At 36.6% G+C, this 16,582-nt stretch overlaps 1 protein-coding gene across 2 annotated transcripts in view; it reads right to left on the bottom strand.

The window, feature by feature from the left end:
• The window catches only part of tnksa (tankyrase, TRF1-interacting ankyrin-related ADP-ribose polymerase a), a 131,961-nt gene that overhangs the window by 16,958 nt on the left and 98,421 nt on the right, over positions 1-16,582 (bottom strand). For both annotated transcript variants that reach the window (XM_041253735.1, XM_041253745.1), the window contains 8 exons: positions 13,118-13,239; positions 12,018-12,109; positions 11,837-11,915; positions 9,252-9,423; positions 8,698-8,777; positions 7,962-8,107; positions 7,017-7,182; positions 6,237-6,456 (listed from right to left, as the gene is read on the bottom strand). In XM_041253735.1, coding sequence (XP_041109669.1) covers positions 6,237-6,456; positions 7,017-7,182; positions 7,962-8,107; positions 8,698-8,777; positions 9,252-9,423; positions 11,837-11,915; positions 12,018-12,109; positions 13,118-13,239 — 1,077 coding nt within the window. The remainder of the gene's footprint in view (positions 1-6,236; positions 6,457-7,016; positions 7,183-7,961; positions 8,108-8,697; positions 8,778-9,251; positions 9,424-11,836; positions 11,916-12,017; positions 12,110-13,117; positions 13,240-16,582) is intronic.

Raw genomic sequence — 16,582 nt, 5'->3', positions numbered from 1 at the left:
CTTTAAAAAAAAAAAAAACACAAGCATTTCAAAATGTTAAGATAAACAACTGTTGTAGACTAGTACTTCAGTCTATCTAAGTCTAAAGTTCCTTACAAACGCTCCTTACAAATGCTCAAAAAAAATGATCAGTGTTATAGATCTGAGTCTGCGCCATATTCTTTCTGCCACAGTTTCCAGCAACAAGGAGGAATTGTATTTGGTCCCAGATGTTTATGCAGGGGTTGAACTGGTTGTGGACAGTTATCCTCATGAGATGAAAACCTTGCTACTCTATGAATGTTCAAGGGGTTTATATAACTTTAATTACAGGGATCGATGCAACTGCTATGCAATGGGAATCTTAATTCCATTTCTAAATTATAACATCAAAAAGTAGATATAAACCTATATTTTAATAGTTGAATTTGGTAGATTATTTTCCTTAGATCAAACTCCACATCTGATTACAGTAATCTGAACAGTGCAAAAAGCATAAGTCATTCTGTAATTGTAATTAAATGAATGCAAGAAAGATTACAAAATAAAATCAGGTTTAAAAAATGTGCTACAATGCGTTTGTGTTCCCAAACAAACACTTCTCGTACTTATTTGGAACAGTGAGTCCAGCCTATGTCACAATCCATATGGACAGTAGTGTGTCACCTCCTCTAGCAGAGCAAGCGGGGCGGAGCGAATTCTTATTATGTAAATCAATCTTGTACCATCGTAATTCCCGATGATGGACACTAACTAGATCCCGTTGGCAAGACGAAAAGTAGGCTACAGCTTTCAAATTGTGTTATACTTTTTTATTCTCTCTTATAATACCAGATGTCATTATAAAACAACTATTTTAATGTTTTTATGTATTTTTTTTATAGTATCAAGTAGCAAAATAAAAGCCTCCTTTTAAAGTTGTTACCATTCCAAAGCTTAGGCCAGAGACACACGATCAATTTTTATTGTCAATTCTACAGCTATGGCCAAAACTTTTGCATCACCTTAAATTTTAGGATTGAGGCATAATTTAAAAAAACAATAAACAAACAAACAAAAAAAACAAAACTATTTGAACATTTTTTTTATATATTTTACTTCACATCATGTAATCAAATAAAACTATAAAACTATATTCAAGTCTACTAGAAGCCATAATCTTAGTACCGTATATCATGTTATAGTTTTCGGTAAGTATATGGAAAACTACAAAGCAGTATGTAATTCTATGTTAACATAATATTATTCAGCAGGTTACACTCGACTTTATGAAGCAAAATTAGTTAATTATATTGGGTGATCGACAACTGAACTGCTGTTGCTAAATGTGCCACACGCTCACTGGAAAACTGAATTATTTTAAAGCAATTTTAAGATACCTTTACAAGGTTCTTCAGTTTGTCTTTTACCTCTGCTGGTGATTTCCCAAAAATATTTTCTAACGTGTCTTTTTTTTTTTATTGTGGTCTTTATATTCTGCACAATTAACATCCCATAAACATTTTCTATCATAAAAAAAGATAATTTGCAAAGTGTCCTCATGTGTCTACTTATCTGTATCCATACTTACTATTTAGCAAAATCAGGAGGATTAGAAAATAATCATTGGCTGAACACATACACAACACAGATTTGTTAACTGAACTGCAGAAAATACAGCACTGTTTGAAAATTCTAGCAACTCTATTGCCAATCAAAAATTTGTTGACAACTCAAGTTGTGAATTAGTGATAAACGGTCAATTTATATTTTCAATTTGAGTTGCCAAGAAAAAAAAAAAATCTTGAAATTGCTTGCTTATCTCCAGGCTTAGAATGGTAACAACTGTAAGCTTTAAAATAAATTACTCATATACTGACAACAATGTTACATTTTAATGATATGTATAATGTTATCATCTGTGTGAGAGCCAGGTCTAACACATGAGAGCCAAGTCAGAGAACTACTCCAGTGAACAAGTTCATATCGCATTTTACACTAGCACAGGAACCCAGTAAAAACTAGCTGCGACTTGGATTTCTTCCAACATTTACAGAACCATCAACTGCTTTATACTTCCAGCAAAGCTACTGATTGCAGTAGATCATGGTACAATGCAGGGGTGGCCAAACTTCCTGACCCTATGAAACACATAACAAAATTTCCATATGGTCAAGAGCCGCAAGACACGCACTGTGCAACATGAAATGTTTGCGAGAGCAAGACATTTTAAATACTAGCATTGTTGTGCAGTGTAGCTGCTATCTCTTGATGGCAGCAAAATACTCAAGAGCAAGGGACAGAACATTGCCTACACAGTTTCTGTGTAATTTGTACTGTAGATCTACAGTGTATTAAACTTTAAATGCAACATAATGGCGTTTTTCCATTATTTCTGTGCTATTATGCACTTTAAATATATTTAGTTATTATGAAGCAAAACTGAACTGATTTCACCAAAAACACCATACAAAAAACACACATTTTTGTAAGGATTCTTTATGAAAAGCTCTTTCCTTGCAGATCTAAATGCTGGGTTTAAAAAATATAAATATATATATATAATATATATATAGATATAGATAATATAATATAATCGAGAATTATATATAATCTATATATATACGATATAAATTATATATATATATATAATATATATATATATAAATATATATATAATATATATATATTATATATATATATAATATATATATCATATATATATATATATATATATATATATATATATATATATATATATATATATATATATATATATATATATATATATATATATATATATATATATATATATATATATATATATATATATATATATATATATATATATATATATATATATATATATATATATATATATATATATATATATAATATTAATTTTAGACCTGCAATATAACATTTCATTTAAACATGTATTCTCTAGTCTAGCGCCAACTCTAGTCTAAATTTACAAAAAGATTCATTCATCTGAATAAGGCCGTTTGCCACGAGCGATATTCCATGCTTGCCATACAAAACTCGCTTGAGTCATTAAATCCGCTTCTTTACTGAACTCCGAAAGCATCTGCTTAAAGCCTGACCCAGGAGGATATTCAGATGAAAATGTGGTTTTGCTCGCCTTGTACAGGCAATGGTTTGTGAGCGGTTTGTGAGCGGTTTGTTGCAGGTGAGACTCAGGTTTACCGCTGTTTTCAGTGAAAGCAAACTCTTTCTCCCAGTCTGGTTTAAAGCCTTGTTTATTACTCGTGGAGGGTTTGCTCAATGCCATTGTTTCCATGAAACGAACAAGCACTTAATTCAAAATTATGAAATGTACTTTCAACTGCATATCCGGCTTCGAAATACGCATGCGTCAGCGAGCGATGTCAAAAGTCAACAAGTGACAAAATATCCTTGTGTGAATATGCAGGCTCAAAGAAACAGGCGAGAAAATGAGACAGAAGAAAAAATAATTAACACAAATCAATACAGAGAACACAAATAATAAACATTGCGTTTATTTTTACTTTCGCTCTTTGTTTTTGTTTATTATTCTTTCTTCAGTTCATTCAAGCCGCAAAGCATGCATCACCCAGCATTTCACCTTGAACTGCAAGAGAGCAGTGGTTTGGCCACCTCTGGTATAATGCATAGCAAGTAAACACGATGTTCGAGAAATATCAGCAACCCCACTAAGGAAGCAACAGTATAATTGTGGCCCTGCTAGATGTGAATGGATCAAAGAAGTGTTTATCATGCTATTAAGTTAATACCTACCTGTATGGTGAATATGAAGCTGCCAATGAGAGCTGAACAGCTTGATTACATGGCAAAAGATACATTGCTTTCAAACCCATGTCAGAAATCTGATTTATTTTATCCTGTAGACTCAGAGCATGCGTCTTACACTGAAGTCCATCAAAGGTTTGAAGTAGAACATTCATGAACATAATAGGGATGTCACGGTATAAAATGTTGACAGTAAAAACATTCATAAATATGTCATTATACCACGTTATAATGTCTATTATACAGCTATTAAAATGTATAAATGCCATTAACTTCTTTTTTTTTTTTTTTTTTTTAAGTTATCTCTTTAAAGAAATACAATTTTAAAAGTACTTTAAACAGCTTTACATAGCCGTATGTGTTGTATCGCCCTCTTCTGGGTTTTAGCTGGAGCATATTTTCCAGTTCTCTCTACCGCTATAAAATACATTGAACATCTGTACTAATGACATTTTAATAAGCTTCCATGACACTGCTAAGTTTGCAACGTTTTTCTAAAAAGAAAAAAAGCTTCAATGTTTCAAAACAGAAATAATCAGTGTTAAATGAAGTGCTCTTAGTTCCATGAACCCATGTTTATTCTTAACAGCTAACATACTGGCAGGAAAAAAACAAAAATGAAAATGATAAAAGGGATAGTTTGCACGTCTGAGTATTTGTGCAGCACTGTAGGAAACCAATGAAGATATTGGAATTGGCAATAGCAGCATTCGTCTAAAAATACTGCTTTCTTAAATAAAGCTGATGTCCGATCAGGACAGTTTTAAAACTGCATTATCCTGATCTAGGTTCATCCTTTTCACATCATGATTAATACAGTAAGATTCAGTAAAAGTAACTAACTAAATTTCAAGACCTGGGTTTTGCTGTACATTGACAGATAATACTCTCGTAGGTGGGTGCAGATGTTATTATAACCAAAATAAACCCAGATTGATGATGTTTGCAAATCCACCATCTGGATCACATTATTTGTTTTTGGCACAGGGCCAAAATGTATAAAACAAAACTCTTATAAATGTATTATAACACTAAGACGTATGTTAGCTGTGTCTACAGTTGACATGACATCACAAGTAAGCATCCAAATTAAAAATGTAAACAACTTGTTGAACCAATATAGGCTATCCTGCTGCCACAGCTTGTCTGCTGATAAATGGAGACACTGAAACTTGCATTCTGCATTGCTGACAGTTTCCTCTTAAAACATTATCAAAATACAGTTATTTCATACAAAATTAAAATAAACTGACTATTACATTTAGCAGTAACTTCAGGCAGAATTATAATAAAATCACAACAACATTATCTGACTTTTAAAATGTAAAACATTTTTCATGACTAAATCAGCCTTAATACAAGTTATGCTGCTAAGTCCATATATATTTAATGAACTTTTCTTCTGTTCTTTGCAGTTCTTTTTCAGTTTTTTCTTGATGTGTCTGGCGAATACAGTTATGCTTTAGCTGCGAGAATTCTCCTGTGTATAAAGCTATTTTAGTTTTTATGTGGGAGCCATAAGACTGTACAGACCACTGCCATTTTACTTTTTCTGATAAAGCACCAATTTGGAGCCAGTAGGGACAAAGCATGTAAAGTACGTTTGCATACTACGGTAAATCAGAGATAACCGTGGTATGAAAAAATGGTCATGGAATCAATACCTTGGTAATGTATACCACCATATACTGTGAAACCAGTATACCGTGACATCCCTAGAGCACAACATTAATCAAGAGTTGCTTTGCTTGCTGCACTCTGGTGTAAAGTGAACTTGAATAAATCGGACACACCAATTAATTAAACTACTAAGCTAACAAGTCTGAATCTGCAATTTAAAAAAAAAGATATTTCATTTTAAAGCAGAGCTTCAGGGTCTCTCAATTCCATTTCCATTAGGAAATCTGTTTGGACCCTTGATGCAGATGTATGTAAAATAGTATCTAAACACAATCAAAGCCTTTAAAACAGCAAAAACAGCTAATTACAGAGAAGACAGCTGGAATGTTGAATTTGGTTAAAAATAAATAAACATAGGGCTTGCATTTCAAAATGACTGCATTATGTGATCAATTTAAACAATAAATACCAATAATGTTATTCACAAACATGTTTGGAAAGCAATTACAAAAGTTGTACTGAGCAAATTGCATATTATACTTGGAGAACAACCGATTCAGAGCTGACTACATAATTTTAGGAGTAATTTATTTCAATGTCATCGATACATGAAATGACATAGCAGAGGACAAAGCTGAAATAACATAATCAGCTATGTGTGTGGGAGGGTGAAAAACACATCAGGCAACTATTGATTTCCTCAAGATTCTACAAAACAGCCAGCACATTTTTAAAAGAAACAGTGATGTGGTATAGCAAACTAAGAGGCAGTTTCCTTACAAGGGCCAAAGGAATTGAATGCGATTCTAAAAGAAAAATTGTTAGCAATGTTAAGATAGCACTTGTGTTCAGTACACTGCACCTACCTGCTAAGTGCAGTGGAGTGGAGTTCCGCCCCTGGGTGTCTCTGCAGTTGATGTTCTCTGGACTGCAGAGTTTCTGGACCCTAGCCAGGCATCCTTTTTTGGCAGCATCAAGCAGAGCGGCATCACCTCTCAGTAAGTCCTGAATGTCTGTATCTCCCTCTTTCACCATGTCTAAGGGAGTGTTCCCATCTCTGTTCTTTTTCGTGGGGTCTGCTCCATGCTATTGAAATAAATATTGGGGGTATTATTAAAACACCCCTTATCTATAAAAAGGCCTCAGAAATAAACAGCTCTGCCACACAGCCATAATGTCAGAAACGGAATTAGTTTGTAGTTCCCACGTATTGTGCTACAGCGATTCCTTGATAATAGGAGGTAATAACTGCGGACAACAGATTTAACATGTACTTCTGTTGGACTTTGTGGTGCCTCCACTTCAGTTTATACGGTACAATTAAATGTAGTGACAAGATATTTCTATCAACCTAGTCCAACTAAATAACTGCCTATTGATGGTTAATTTTTGGGTGATTTTTATCCAGGGGTATATACATGACCAATTGGAAGGGTATGTCCTAAAAGAACAATTAAAAAAAAATCATGGCTATTGCTGCAATCACCTTAAAACGTTTATACAGGGGAAAAAAAAAAAAAAAAAAAACACAACTTGTGCACAACATGTATTGTTGATGAAGCAGAATTTACTATAAAACTTACTTGATGAAAAACAACCACAACATTATTTAAAACAAAGAAATACACAAACAAAGAAACACATACCTTAAGGAGCAGCTTGCAGATCTCATACTTTCCTTTGGCAGCTGCTTCATGCAAAGGGGTGAATTTCCAAAGGTCTGCAACATTGACTGAAGCCCCATGTCTCACCAGCAGCTCTGCTACTTCATAGTGTCCGTACGAGCAGGCGTTATGCAAAGGAACTAAACCTCTGAAACAAAAAGAATAGGACAGCATTCAGAGTCCAGCTTTGATATTCACTTGTGTGCGAGTAGAACAGAGTTTGCCTTCATGGGCATACAGTAAGTTAATGACTGAGAAGAGTTTTAAAAAACAGACTCTCCAGTCTCGCAGTCCTTAACTGGGCCAAACTCTCTCCGTTCCATAACAAAAAGGCTAATCTATAGTGTGGTATTTTTAAGATTTGAGATTGCATTTTAACAGAAGTAATGAATTCAGTACTGTTCATCTTCAGAGAGATACTAATATAGCTTAAATATGTATAGGGAAAAAAAAAACATATATAACAAAAATAATTGTTACATGCATTGCAATAACATGGCCATTAAACATAGCTACAGGTGTCAGACTATGCAAATTATGACAATAACACTATATGCTGTGAAGCTTATAAGATGATTTTTAATTTCAGATACAACAAATTATTAGCAAGAGGTTACCATGCAAGCTCATTTTGCCCTTTAACTGGTTTCATTTGAAAAATATGTATAAATAGCTTAAATATTTCTGCAGCTGCGGTAAGAGGTGTTGCAATTTTTATTAACATTCTGACGGCTAAACTGCTACTGTGCAGTGAAAATAGAAACAAGACATGAAATGTCTCCCTGCGGGAGCTTCATCTTTCAGTACACAGACACACTTATTAACTAACTTATCTGGCAATTCACAAAGCAGCAAGACTAGGCAGAACATGTAGGTACTGAACCAATTCCAACAGGCCTCAAGGCCAAATACATATTGAGCTCCTACCCCTTGTCTTTGGCATGGACGTCCGCCCCATGGTGAAGCAGGTACTCCACCACAGACACTCGGTTGTAACCTGCAGCAAAGTGCAGCGGGGTTGAGTGGCGGCCTTCCAGGTCCCGGCAATTCACATTCTGCGGGGTACATAGTTGCTAGAAAAGAAAAAAAAAAAAAGGAAAACAACCCATACTGCTTTAGTAAGCATTAACTTCAAAAGTTGAATTCATCCGATATTAAGGCCATACATTTACTATACATACTGGATAAGAAAACAAGTTTTAGATTCCAGCAAGTACTACCCCTTGGTGTATAACTTAAATGACCCCAGGAATTTAAAATTATTTCAGGATGTCACTGAAGATGAGCCGTGCTTAGCGTACAAAAACTGTAGCATGAATCAACAATCCTAAAGTATGTTGCTTTGCCTAAAGCAAATAACATTCCTCAATTTTTTGACCTATACAGAAAACAGTATTATAGAAAAACACTGTATAAAATTCATAGTAAATATATAATATTGTTCATCTGACTTCAGCATATTTAGCTTTATGCTGAGTATGTGTTAGCCTTTTCACACTGTCTTCCTTGTTCCATTTAATTTTTAAATGATAAAGTTTAAACAAATTGAACTGCTGTAAATTGGCCAATGGCACATCAGGTCCAGCAAAAGGTATAACTGTACTACACCTGCACTAGGGATTTAGGGGGTTAATTAGCAATAGATGCATTGTGATGCATTTACCTTTACAGTGTCCAAGTCTCCAGCCTTGGCAGCTTCTAGCAGCCGATAGTCAACATCAGAGTTCCTCACTGGAATGTTTTCTGGGAGACCAGAACAAAAAGGTTTTGCTGAACCGACTATTTAAAAGAAATTAAGCAAACCATTACAAATGAGAGTGTGGGGTGAGAGAGGGAGAGCATGAATGGATCCAGACGTCACTGATCATTCTGAAACTAAACCAATGACAAATGTAAATCCACAGTTGCAAATTTGTGGTATATAAAAAAAAAAAAATGTATCCAAGAGAGCTCAAATGACTTTTGTAGTGGCTGCTCTAGCTTGGGTGAAAGAGATGTACAGTATGTTCCAGAAGAGATTCAGTTAGAACTTGACATATTACAAACTGATTAAGTCAGGTTGTTGAGCCAAACCAAGAAGCAGGCAGTAAAAATGTATGGCTATGGGGAAAAAGTGCTTTATTTCATAATGTATAAAGTAGTATCCAAGATTTTATGATGACAATACTGTCAAATACATTCAACCCTCACCCCTTTTTTTGCAACAACTGTACATACCATTAAGAATCTGTTGCACAGCTTCATTGCCCATCTGTGCTGCAGTGAAGCCCTGCAGCGAGATAATGGCCGGGTCAGCTCCATAACTCAGGAGGAGGCGGCAGGTCTGGAGATGACCCGCAAGGGCTGCCCTGTGCAGGGCTGTCTGCCCCAGGGTATCCAAGGCATTCATCTGCAGAGGCAGAGGAAGAAACTGAATAATTATGCATACAAAAATGACAGATGCCGACTCGAATCCTTGAATTCTAGGAAGACTAAGCATTGTGTAAATGTATCCATTTAAAATGAACACAACCAATAATTAGTTAGCATGGCCTCCAGGCAGACAGACTAATCCTTACGAAAACTAAGTATCTGCAATACTTTGGCAAGCAAACGAAACCACAAAAAACAAAACAAAAACATCTAATCCAATAACGCAGCGGACCATGGAGACATATCACTTTCACATGCACAATATTTTGAGGTGAGCTTTTCATTGGTTGCCTGAAGCAATGTTTTACACCAAAATGTAACATGTCTACTTTGTAGGTTAACCTAAATTCAGTTAAGGCCTCTACACACCAGACGCGATGAGACAAACGAATCTGTCGTTCAACACAACGCACCACGACAAAAAAATTTAATATGCATTTGATACACCGCCTGCGTTGCAACGGGCAACATTGAAGCAATGTGATTGTGTCACGCGGCAGCTAGGGAACTGACCAATGAAGAACAGCTTCCCTTGTGCTCCTTCAGCAAACAATAGCGGAAGAAAAGATCATTCTTGCAGTATCATAATTCCCGGAGCAGTACAACAAAGAATACAAAAATTATAAAAGATACAGCAATGAGGAAGAACACCTGGCAGTGCATTTCCAGGGACCAGGATGTAGTTGATGTCTATGGTTCGTTTACCTTTACTGAAAAGCATTCTGAAAAGCTATTATGTATTCTTCATTTTTATTAGCTTTATAACAGGACTATCATGTGTTATTTTTTTCCAGTTGATGATACAAATCAGAGGATAGTCGCCAATTACATCCTACGCGCCTGTGGCCGCTGGTGTGAAAGGTAGCGTCGAAGCAAAAACACAATTTTATCTCAGGACAAATCGCATTACGTCCAGTATGTGGAGACCTTTGCAATAGCATCAAGAGAGTCCTTCAAATTCTCATCTATAAGACCACCAAAGGTCAGTGTGTTAACTCGTGTCTCACAAGGGGTTTCAGCCCTTCAAAGATGGGGCCATTTTCAATATCTTTCATCCTGAAGCCCCTTTTTGTGGGGTCACTAAATCAGACAGTCAATTAGACAGACAGTAGCAGAGCTGCATACAGAAAGACAGTTAAAGTATGAGCACACCCAAGCAATTTGAAAGTGATATATCTTCTATTTTAGAAGGAACATGCACTTAAAAAAATCACTCAGGAATTTGACAATAGGACCATTTTCTTAAATTGTACGGCCACCAGCAACACAGGTATTTATTTTGCCTGAATTTTGCAAAAGACCCACCTGGCTATCTGTACAGAAGCATTCATAGGGATATTGATATTCTAAATATAATTTTTAGATCCTCAAAATCACTGTAAAATGAGACATGTTTCAAGTAGGACTACCCCTCCCCCACAAAAGGGGGTGTATCTCAGCAAATCTTCATTGGGATTAAATATTTGGCCTGGTTTCATACCCGACCTGTATCTTCCACTACACAAAATATAAGCAAAATCAAAATCTTGATGTGAGAAGCTCTGGTTGAGTTGACAAAGAATGACCCTATTACTTTTCCCTTATTTATAATACATTGGTAGGAGAACCACTGCTACTCACAACAGTGCCATGGCCACTCCTAAAAACAGACTAAATGACTATCGGGGCTCAAAGACCAAAAGTATAAAATAGGGAGATTAATGACTGCACAAATAGTACAATAAATATGTAGCGCTTTACCAACACTACCTAAACTATGTTGATCTCATTTGCAGGTACTTGGTACTGCTTTTCTGCAACTTAAAAAAATCAATGTCATTACATTTTACAAGCATTACCAACATCACTGGCGCACTTCTGAAACATGAGATCTTCTGCACAAAAAAGGACCAGTGAATATTGCTGGTCCCAATAAGACATGTATTTAAAGCCTCGATTATCACTCCCTTAAAAATCACTAAAACAGCAAAAAAACAGACAATGGCAAAACACACTCATCCAAATCCTGCAACAGAAGCAGTATACAGTAAATCACAAACTCAACTAAATTGTATGCAGTCTACCCTTACATTTTGTCACACATTTCCTTCCACTTTGATTCATATTCCATCTCAATACATCACTCTGCATTTTTTGCTATACCTTTGCGTTCCACCTTGACTGACAGGCACACCCATCTCACATGAAGACAGGGAAGTGTTTTCACGTGTGTAGAAGAGAACGCATCACATACAAAAGATGAAGGCAAGGGGGAGGCTAACTCCTGTAACAACACTCTGTAGTCGCGCAGAGGACCATGGAGACCAATGGTTGACAACTGTCTACAGTAGCGCCTATGCAGGTTTCCTCAGAAAATCTGCATCTAGTTACATAAAACAGTATCCGTGTACCTTTGCTCCATGTTTCTGCAGTACTTCCACAACATCGTTTTGGGATCTCTCAGCAGCAACATGTAACGGAGTCATGAAGCTGGAAAAAAACAAACTGGTATTATTTCAATGCCAGCACAGGGCAGGCATTTTCCAAATGGGAGGCGTCCAATTTCTAATCCTGGCCTTTGCCACTACTTACTCTTTGTTCTTCTCGTTAACGTTGGCACCTTTCCTCAGTAGCAGTTCCGTGACCTGTTTCCGTTTAGGATGTGGTGATGCCATGGCACAATGCTGAAATGACAAGAGGATTTGCTCAGTTGGGATTTTTTGCTCTTACAATTCTGCCTGCCGAATTGTATTTCAATATGCTCAATCAATGCAATTAAATAGAGACAAAGTATGTGGTATATGTTTTAGGTGTATACAGGCACTGTAGTATGGTGTGCCATTGCCACTGCCAAAAAAAACCCAATACTGGTAAGTTTTACTTCGGATTTCATACACAGTCAGATTATAAAGTAAGTGTAAGTATTCACGCATCATAGGTAAATAAACTAGGAAATTACTTTTCCAATTTTTATTCGGGAACGTTTGCCACGAGCAACAATGTTGGCATTCCGAGTGCCGTATCGTGGAAACAGAAAACCAACATTGCTGTAGGAGGGATCACAATCTGGATACACTGCGATCCTTAGAAAACCTTTTTGTTTTCTAATGGCGAAGCTCTTAAGTAAACGTTGAGAAATGTATTGTCCATTTGATTAATGCCATGATGTGTCATTACAAATTTTAAAAGAGTAAGCTACATGTTTAAAAATATAACTCTGCGATACGGACAACACGGGACACAGCAAAGGTAATGTAATATGTTACTGACCCTACATTATGTACTGCTATGCCAGTCATCTAACTTTATAAATCATTCTGTACTAGTAAATTAATTACAAAAAATAAGGTTATAACTACATTACATTTAAGTAATTTAACACTGCACATAAATCAGTAAGTGAAACTATTGAATAGCATGTACCCTTAAACTAGAATCTGGAAAGGGTCATTCTACAGCGCTCCCCCTTTACAAGGCAGCACTTTATAATACACCCGTTATAAGGCAGCATGTTCATAGCTCCCATTTGTCCCGTAATTCCATTTCACTAGCATCATCAGGGCGGAACAAATATGGTTATGCCTCTCAACTATAGATTTAAAGGGAAATGCTGTATATATGGAATGTAAAATAAAGCTGGAAAAGCTTTGCTAAAAATCACTGTGGTAATCACTAAGGAAGCTCTGACTTACTAGTGCAGTTTCATGGGTCTGTGGGTGTTTAAAATTGATAATCTCCAAAGCAAGAGTCTTTTTCACTTTAGCCAAATCAGCCTCCCGTGCTGCTTGGAGTAAAGAATGGCCTTTGAATTCATCTGTGTGAGGGAAAAAAAAAAAAAAAAAAAGGCAAGATGTTCATTATCACTTCTTAAAGTGACAATTCATTTTTTGCACCACATTTAAAATTTATATGGCGTATCTGGGGGAAGGAGGGGTCATTAATATTGCTACCATGGTCATTTTAAAGCGCCACTTGGTATTCTGAAATCAAGAATCAATAACAGCAGTATATCACACAAATCATAGACAAAACTTCAGGGGGGGGGGGGGGGGGGGATTTGGGGGGGATTTGAAAGCCTTGCACAATTGCTCAATTTTTTGCAGAGAAGTTATACAAAAGGAAAATTATGCTAAGTAAAGCTCTGAAGATGTGGCACTGTATGCATCCAACTATCGCTTTGATACTGCTGAAAAACAGTAATGTTTATATGTCCATGCCTGTGTAGAACTATATACAAACAATCTAGCAATCCTTCAAGAATCATAAAGGGCAATGTACCTGACAAGTACTGGAACATGTTGTGTCTGCATGGAAATGTGCATTGTAATGTACTCTGCAATACTGAAGCTAAAATGCTTGGAAATAGTGAGTGTCTTTCTGAGATCCAGAAGTAGTTCCATCAGCATTAGTCCTCATCATGTGAAATGGGTAAATAAAAACTACCTCATCAATAGCTATTAATATGCTATCCTGAAGCCAGATTGATGTGTAATTAACACACAGTATTATTCAGTGCTAGACGCTGGCTTTGCATTAGTTTCCCTTCGATTTTAAAATGCACAGAAAGCTATTCTACACAACTATAATTATGAATTTCTACAGTACATCATGATTTGTTAATTGTTTTGCAGATTGTCTACTATGCTACGCTAGCTGCTTTTATAATATATAGGAATTTCACTTAGTTGCACTAGGTTAAAGGGATAAGTCAAGGCCAACTCCCCCCCCCCCCCAAAAAAACCAAACAATTACTAGCACTGCCAGTTTAGATTGGCTTGGGTTTTATCCCACCATGTCTTGTCAGTTGAGATATTGTAATTTCTATGACCTTAAGAGGATGGAAAAAGCCACACACTGTGTTTAGACTGTGTGTGTGTGTGTGTGTTTTTCTATGATTGGGAGGTGGGGGTGGCAAGGCAACTATTAAAAAGTAGTAGTGCTGGGACAAATATATGAAATTACAAAATTGACAGAAGTTAGAAAAACATAGTACAAATTGTTTTCACTTGCACCGATTTACCATCTTGGTCAGAATTTGTGTGAGAATTTCTAAAATGGCAAATGAAAAAGACTTCAGTAATGTCATTACTTTGTGCTTTAGCCACTTTGTTTATGTGCAGAAGCCACAATGGAAGATCCTTTTTTTTTTTGTTCCTCTTTGCCTAAATACATACAAGACAAATATTCAACTTAACTTACTATACTGAATCCTTTTTTTTGTAGTTAATTCATTACTAAGGCCTTCACAACCTATTCCTACTTCTGGGATATACAGTGGTTTGCAGAAGTCTTCACCCCTTGCAAAGTTTTCATATTTTTTTGGCACCTGAGTGTTCGCCACGACACTTTCAAATTAGACTTTACATGTAGAATCTACACAAACTACTCCACATTGATACAGTTATAAAATGCATATAGAATATTAATAAGTAAGATTTACAGAGAAAAACAGATTAAATCTCAGTTGCATAAGTATTCAACCCCTTTGCTACTGCAGCCCTAAAAATCAGCTCAGGCGCAAATGATTTGTTTGAAAGGTCACAAAATTTGTGAAATGGTTTCAGCCTGTGTGTACTCAAAGTGGTTTAACTTGTAGATAATTTCCCTGAGGTATATAAAGGCTTTCAAGCTGCAACTCACAAAGTGATCCAACAAAGCAACCATGAAGACCAAGGAGATTTCAAAACAAGTCAGGGATAAAGTGGTAGAGAGGCACACAGAAGGAGAAGGGCACAAATACATTTCAAAGGTGCTGATTATCCCTCTCTGCACAGTGAAGTCCACCATTAAAGAGGAGGAAGATGCATCGTACCACCCAGACACTACCCAGATCAGGTCGTCCTCCCAAACTGAGCAGCCAGGCAAGCAGGATACTGGTTCGGGATGTCACTCTGAAGCCAACAATGACCTTGAAAGATCTGCAAAGTTCTATGTCCGAGATGGGAGTCAGTGTTCACACATCAACAATAAGCCAGTCCCTACCCAAAGCTAGCCTGTATGAACGGGTGGCAAGAAAGAAGCCATTATTCAAAAAGCTCATCTTAAAATCACATATGGAGTTTCCGAAAAAGCATACAGATGATACTGCAGACATGTGGAAAAAGGTTTTGTGGTCAGACGAGACAAAAATTGAACTTTTCGGTCTAACACCATCCCAACTGTCAAGGATGGTGGTGGCAGCATCATGTTATGGGGATGCTTCTCTTCAGCAGGGACTGGGAAGCTTTTCAGGATAGAGGAGAGAATTGATGGTGCAAAGTACAGGCGAATCCTTGAAAAAAACCTGTTTGAGTCAGCCAAGACTCAAACATTTCAGCAGGACAATGACCCAAAGCACAAAGCCAAAGCCACACTGGAGTGGCTGAACAAGAAGAGAATTAATGTTCTCGAGTGGCCCAGTCAAAGCCCTGACTTGAATCCAATCAAATTTATGGTGAGACTTGAAGATTGCAGTCCATTGACGATCCCTAACAAACTTCATTTTCCTGGGAAGAATGGGCAAACATTTCACTATCCTACTGTGCAAAGCTAGTAGAGACCTATCCAGAAAGACTGGTAGCAGTAATTTCTGCAAAAGGTGCTTCTAATGAGTACTGACTTAAGGGCCTGAATACTTATGCAACCAGTAAATTTCATTTTGTATATTTTCTTTGCAAGTTTTTCTGATATTTACTCCTCCTCATAACAGTGTTCAGTTTAATCACTACAGCTTTGAATAAAAAAAAAAGTTTGTTTGAAAAACTGTGTATACATTATTTGTAATTCAACAAAATGTGACATTACTGGTATGGGGTAGATACTTCTGCAAACATGGATGGATGGATGGATGGATGGATGAGGGCTAAACCTGGTGGTCTGGCAAGCCTAGTCTTGCCTGGGCCAATCTAGTTTTGCAAGGGCTTCTGGGCGAATCCTGAAGTTACCACTTTTTTTTGGCACTCACATCCAATTGGACAAATCTAGATTGGCCCAGAGCCCGGGCGAGTCTAGTTTCGTCCAACGTTTCAAAATCGTTACTGTGCAAATCTGGCTTGCCCATGCCATTAATTTGGGCGAGTCTAGGTTTGGTCCAAAGCTTCAGTATCGATGCTGGGCCAATCTAGTTTTGCACATGCCAATTATTTGGGCGAGTCTAGTTTTGCATTTCTACACTCCCC

This window comes from Polyodon spathula, chromosome 1, assembly GCF_017654505.1.
Source record: "Polyodon spathula isolate WHYD16114869_AA chromosome 1, ASM1765450v1, whole genome shotgun sequence".
NCBI classification, from domain to species: Eukaryota; Metazoa; Chordata; class Actinopteri; order Acipenseriformes; family Polyodontidae; genus Polyodon; species Polyodon spathula.
Note: the sequence above shows the minus strand (reverse complement) of the source record. Positions and strands in the feature narration are given on the sequence as shown.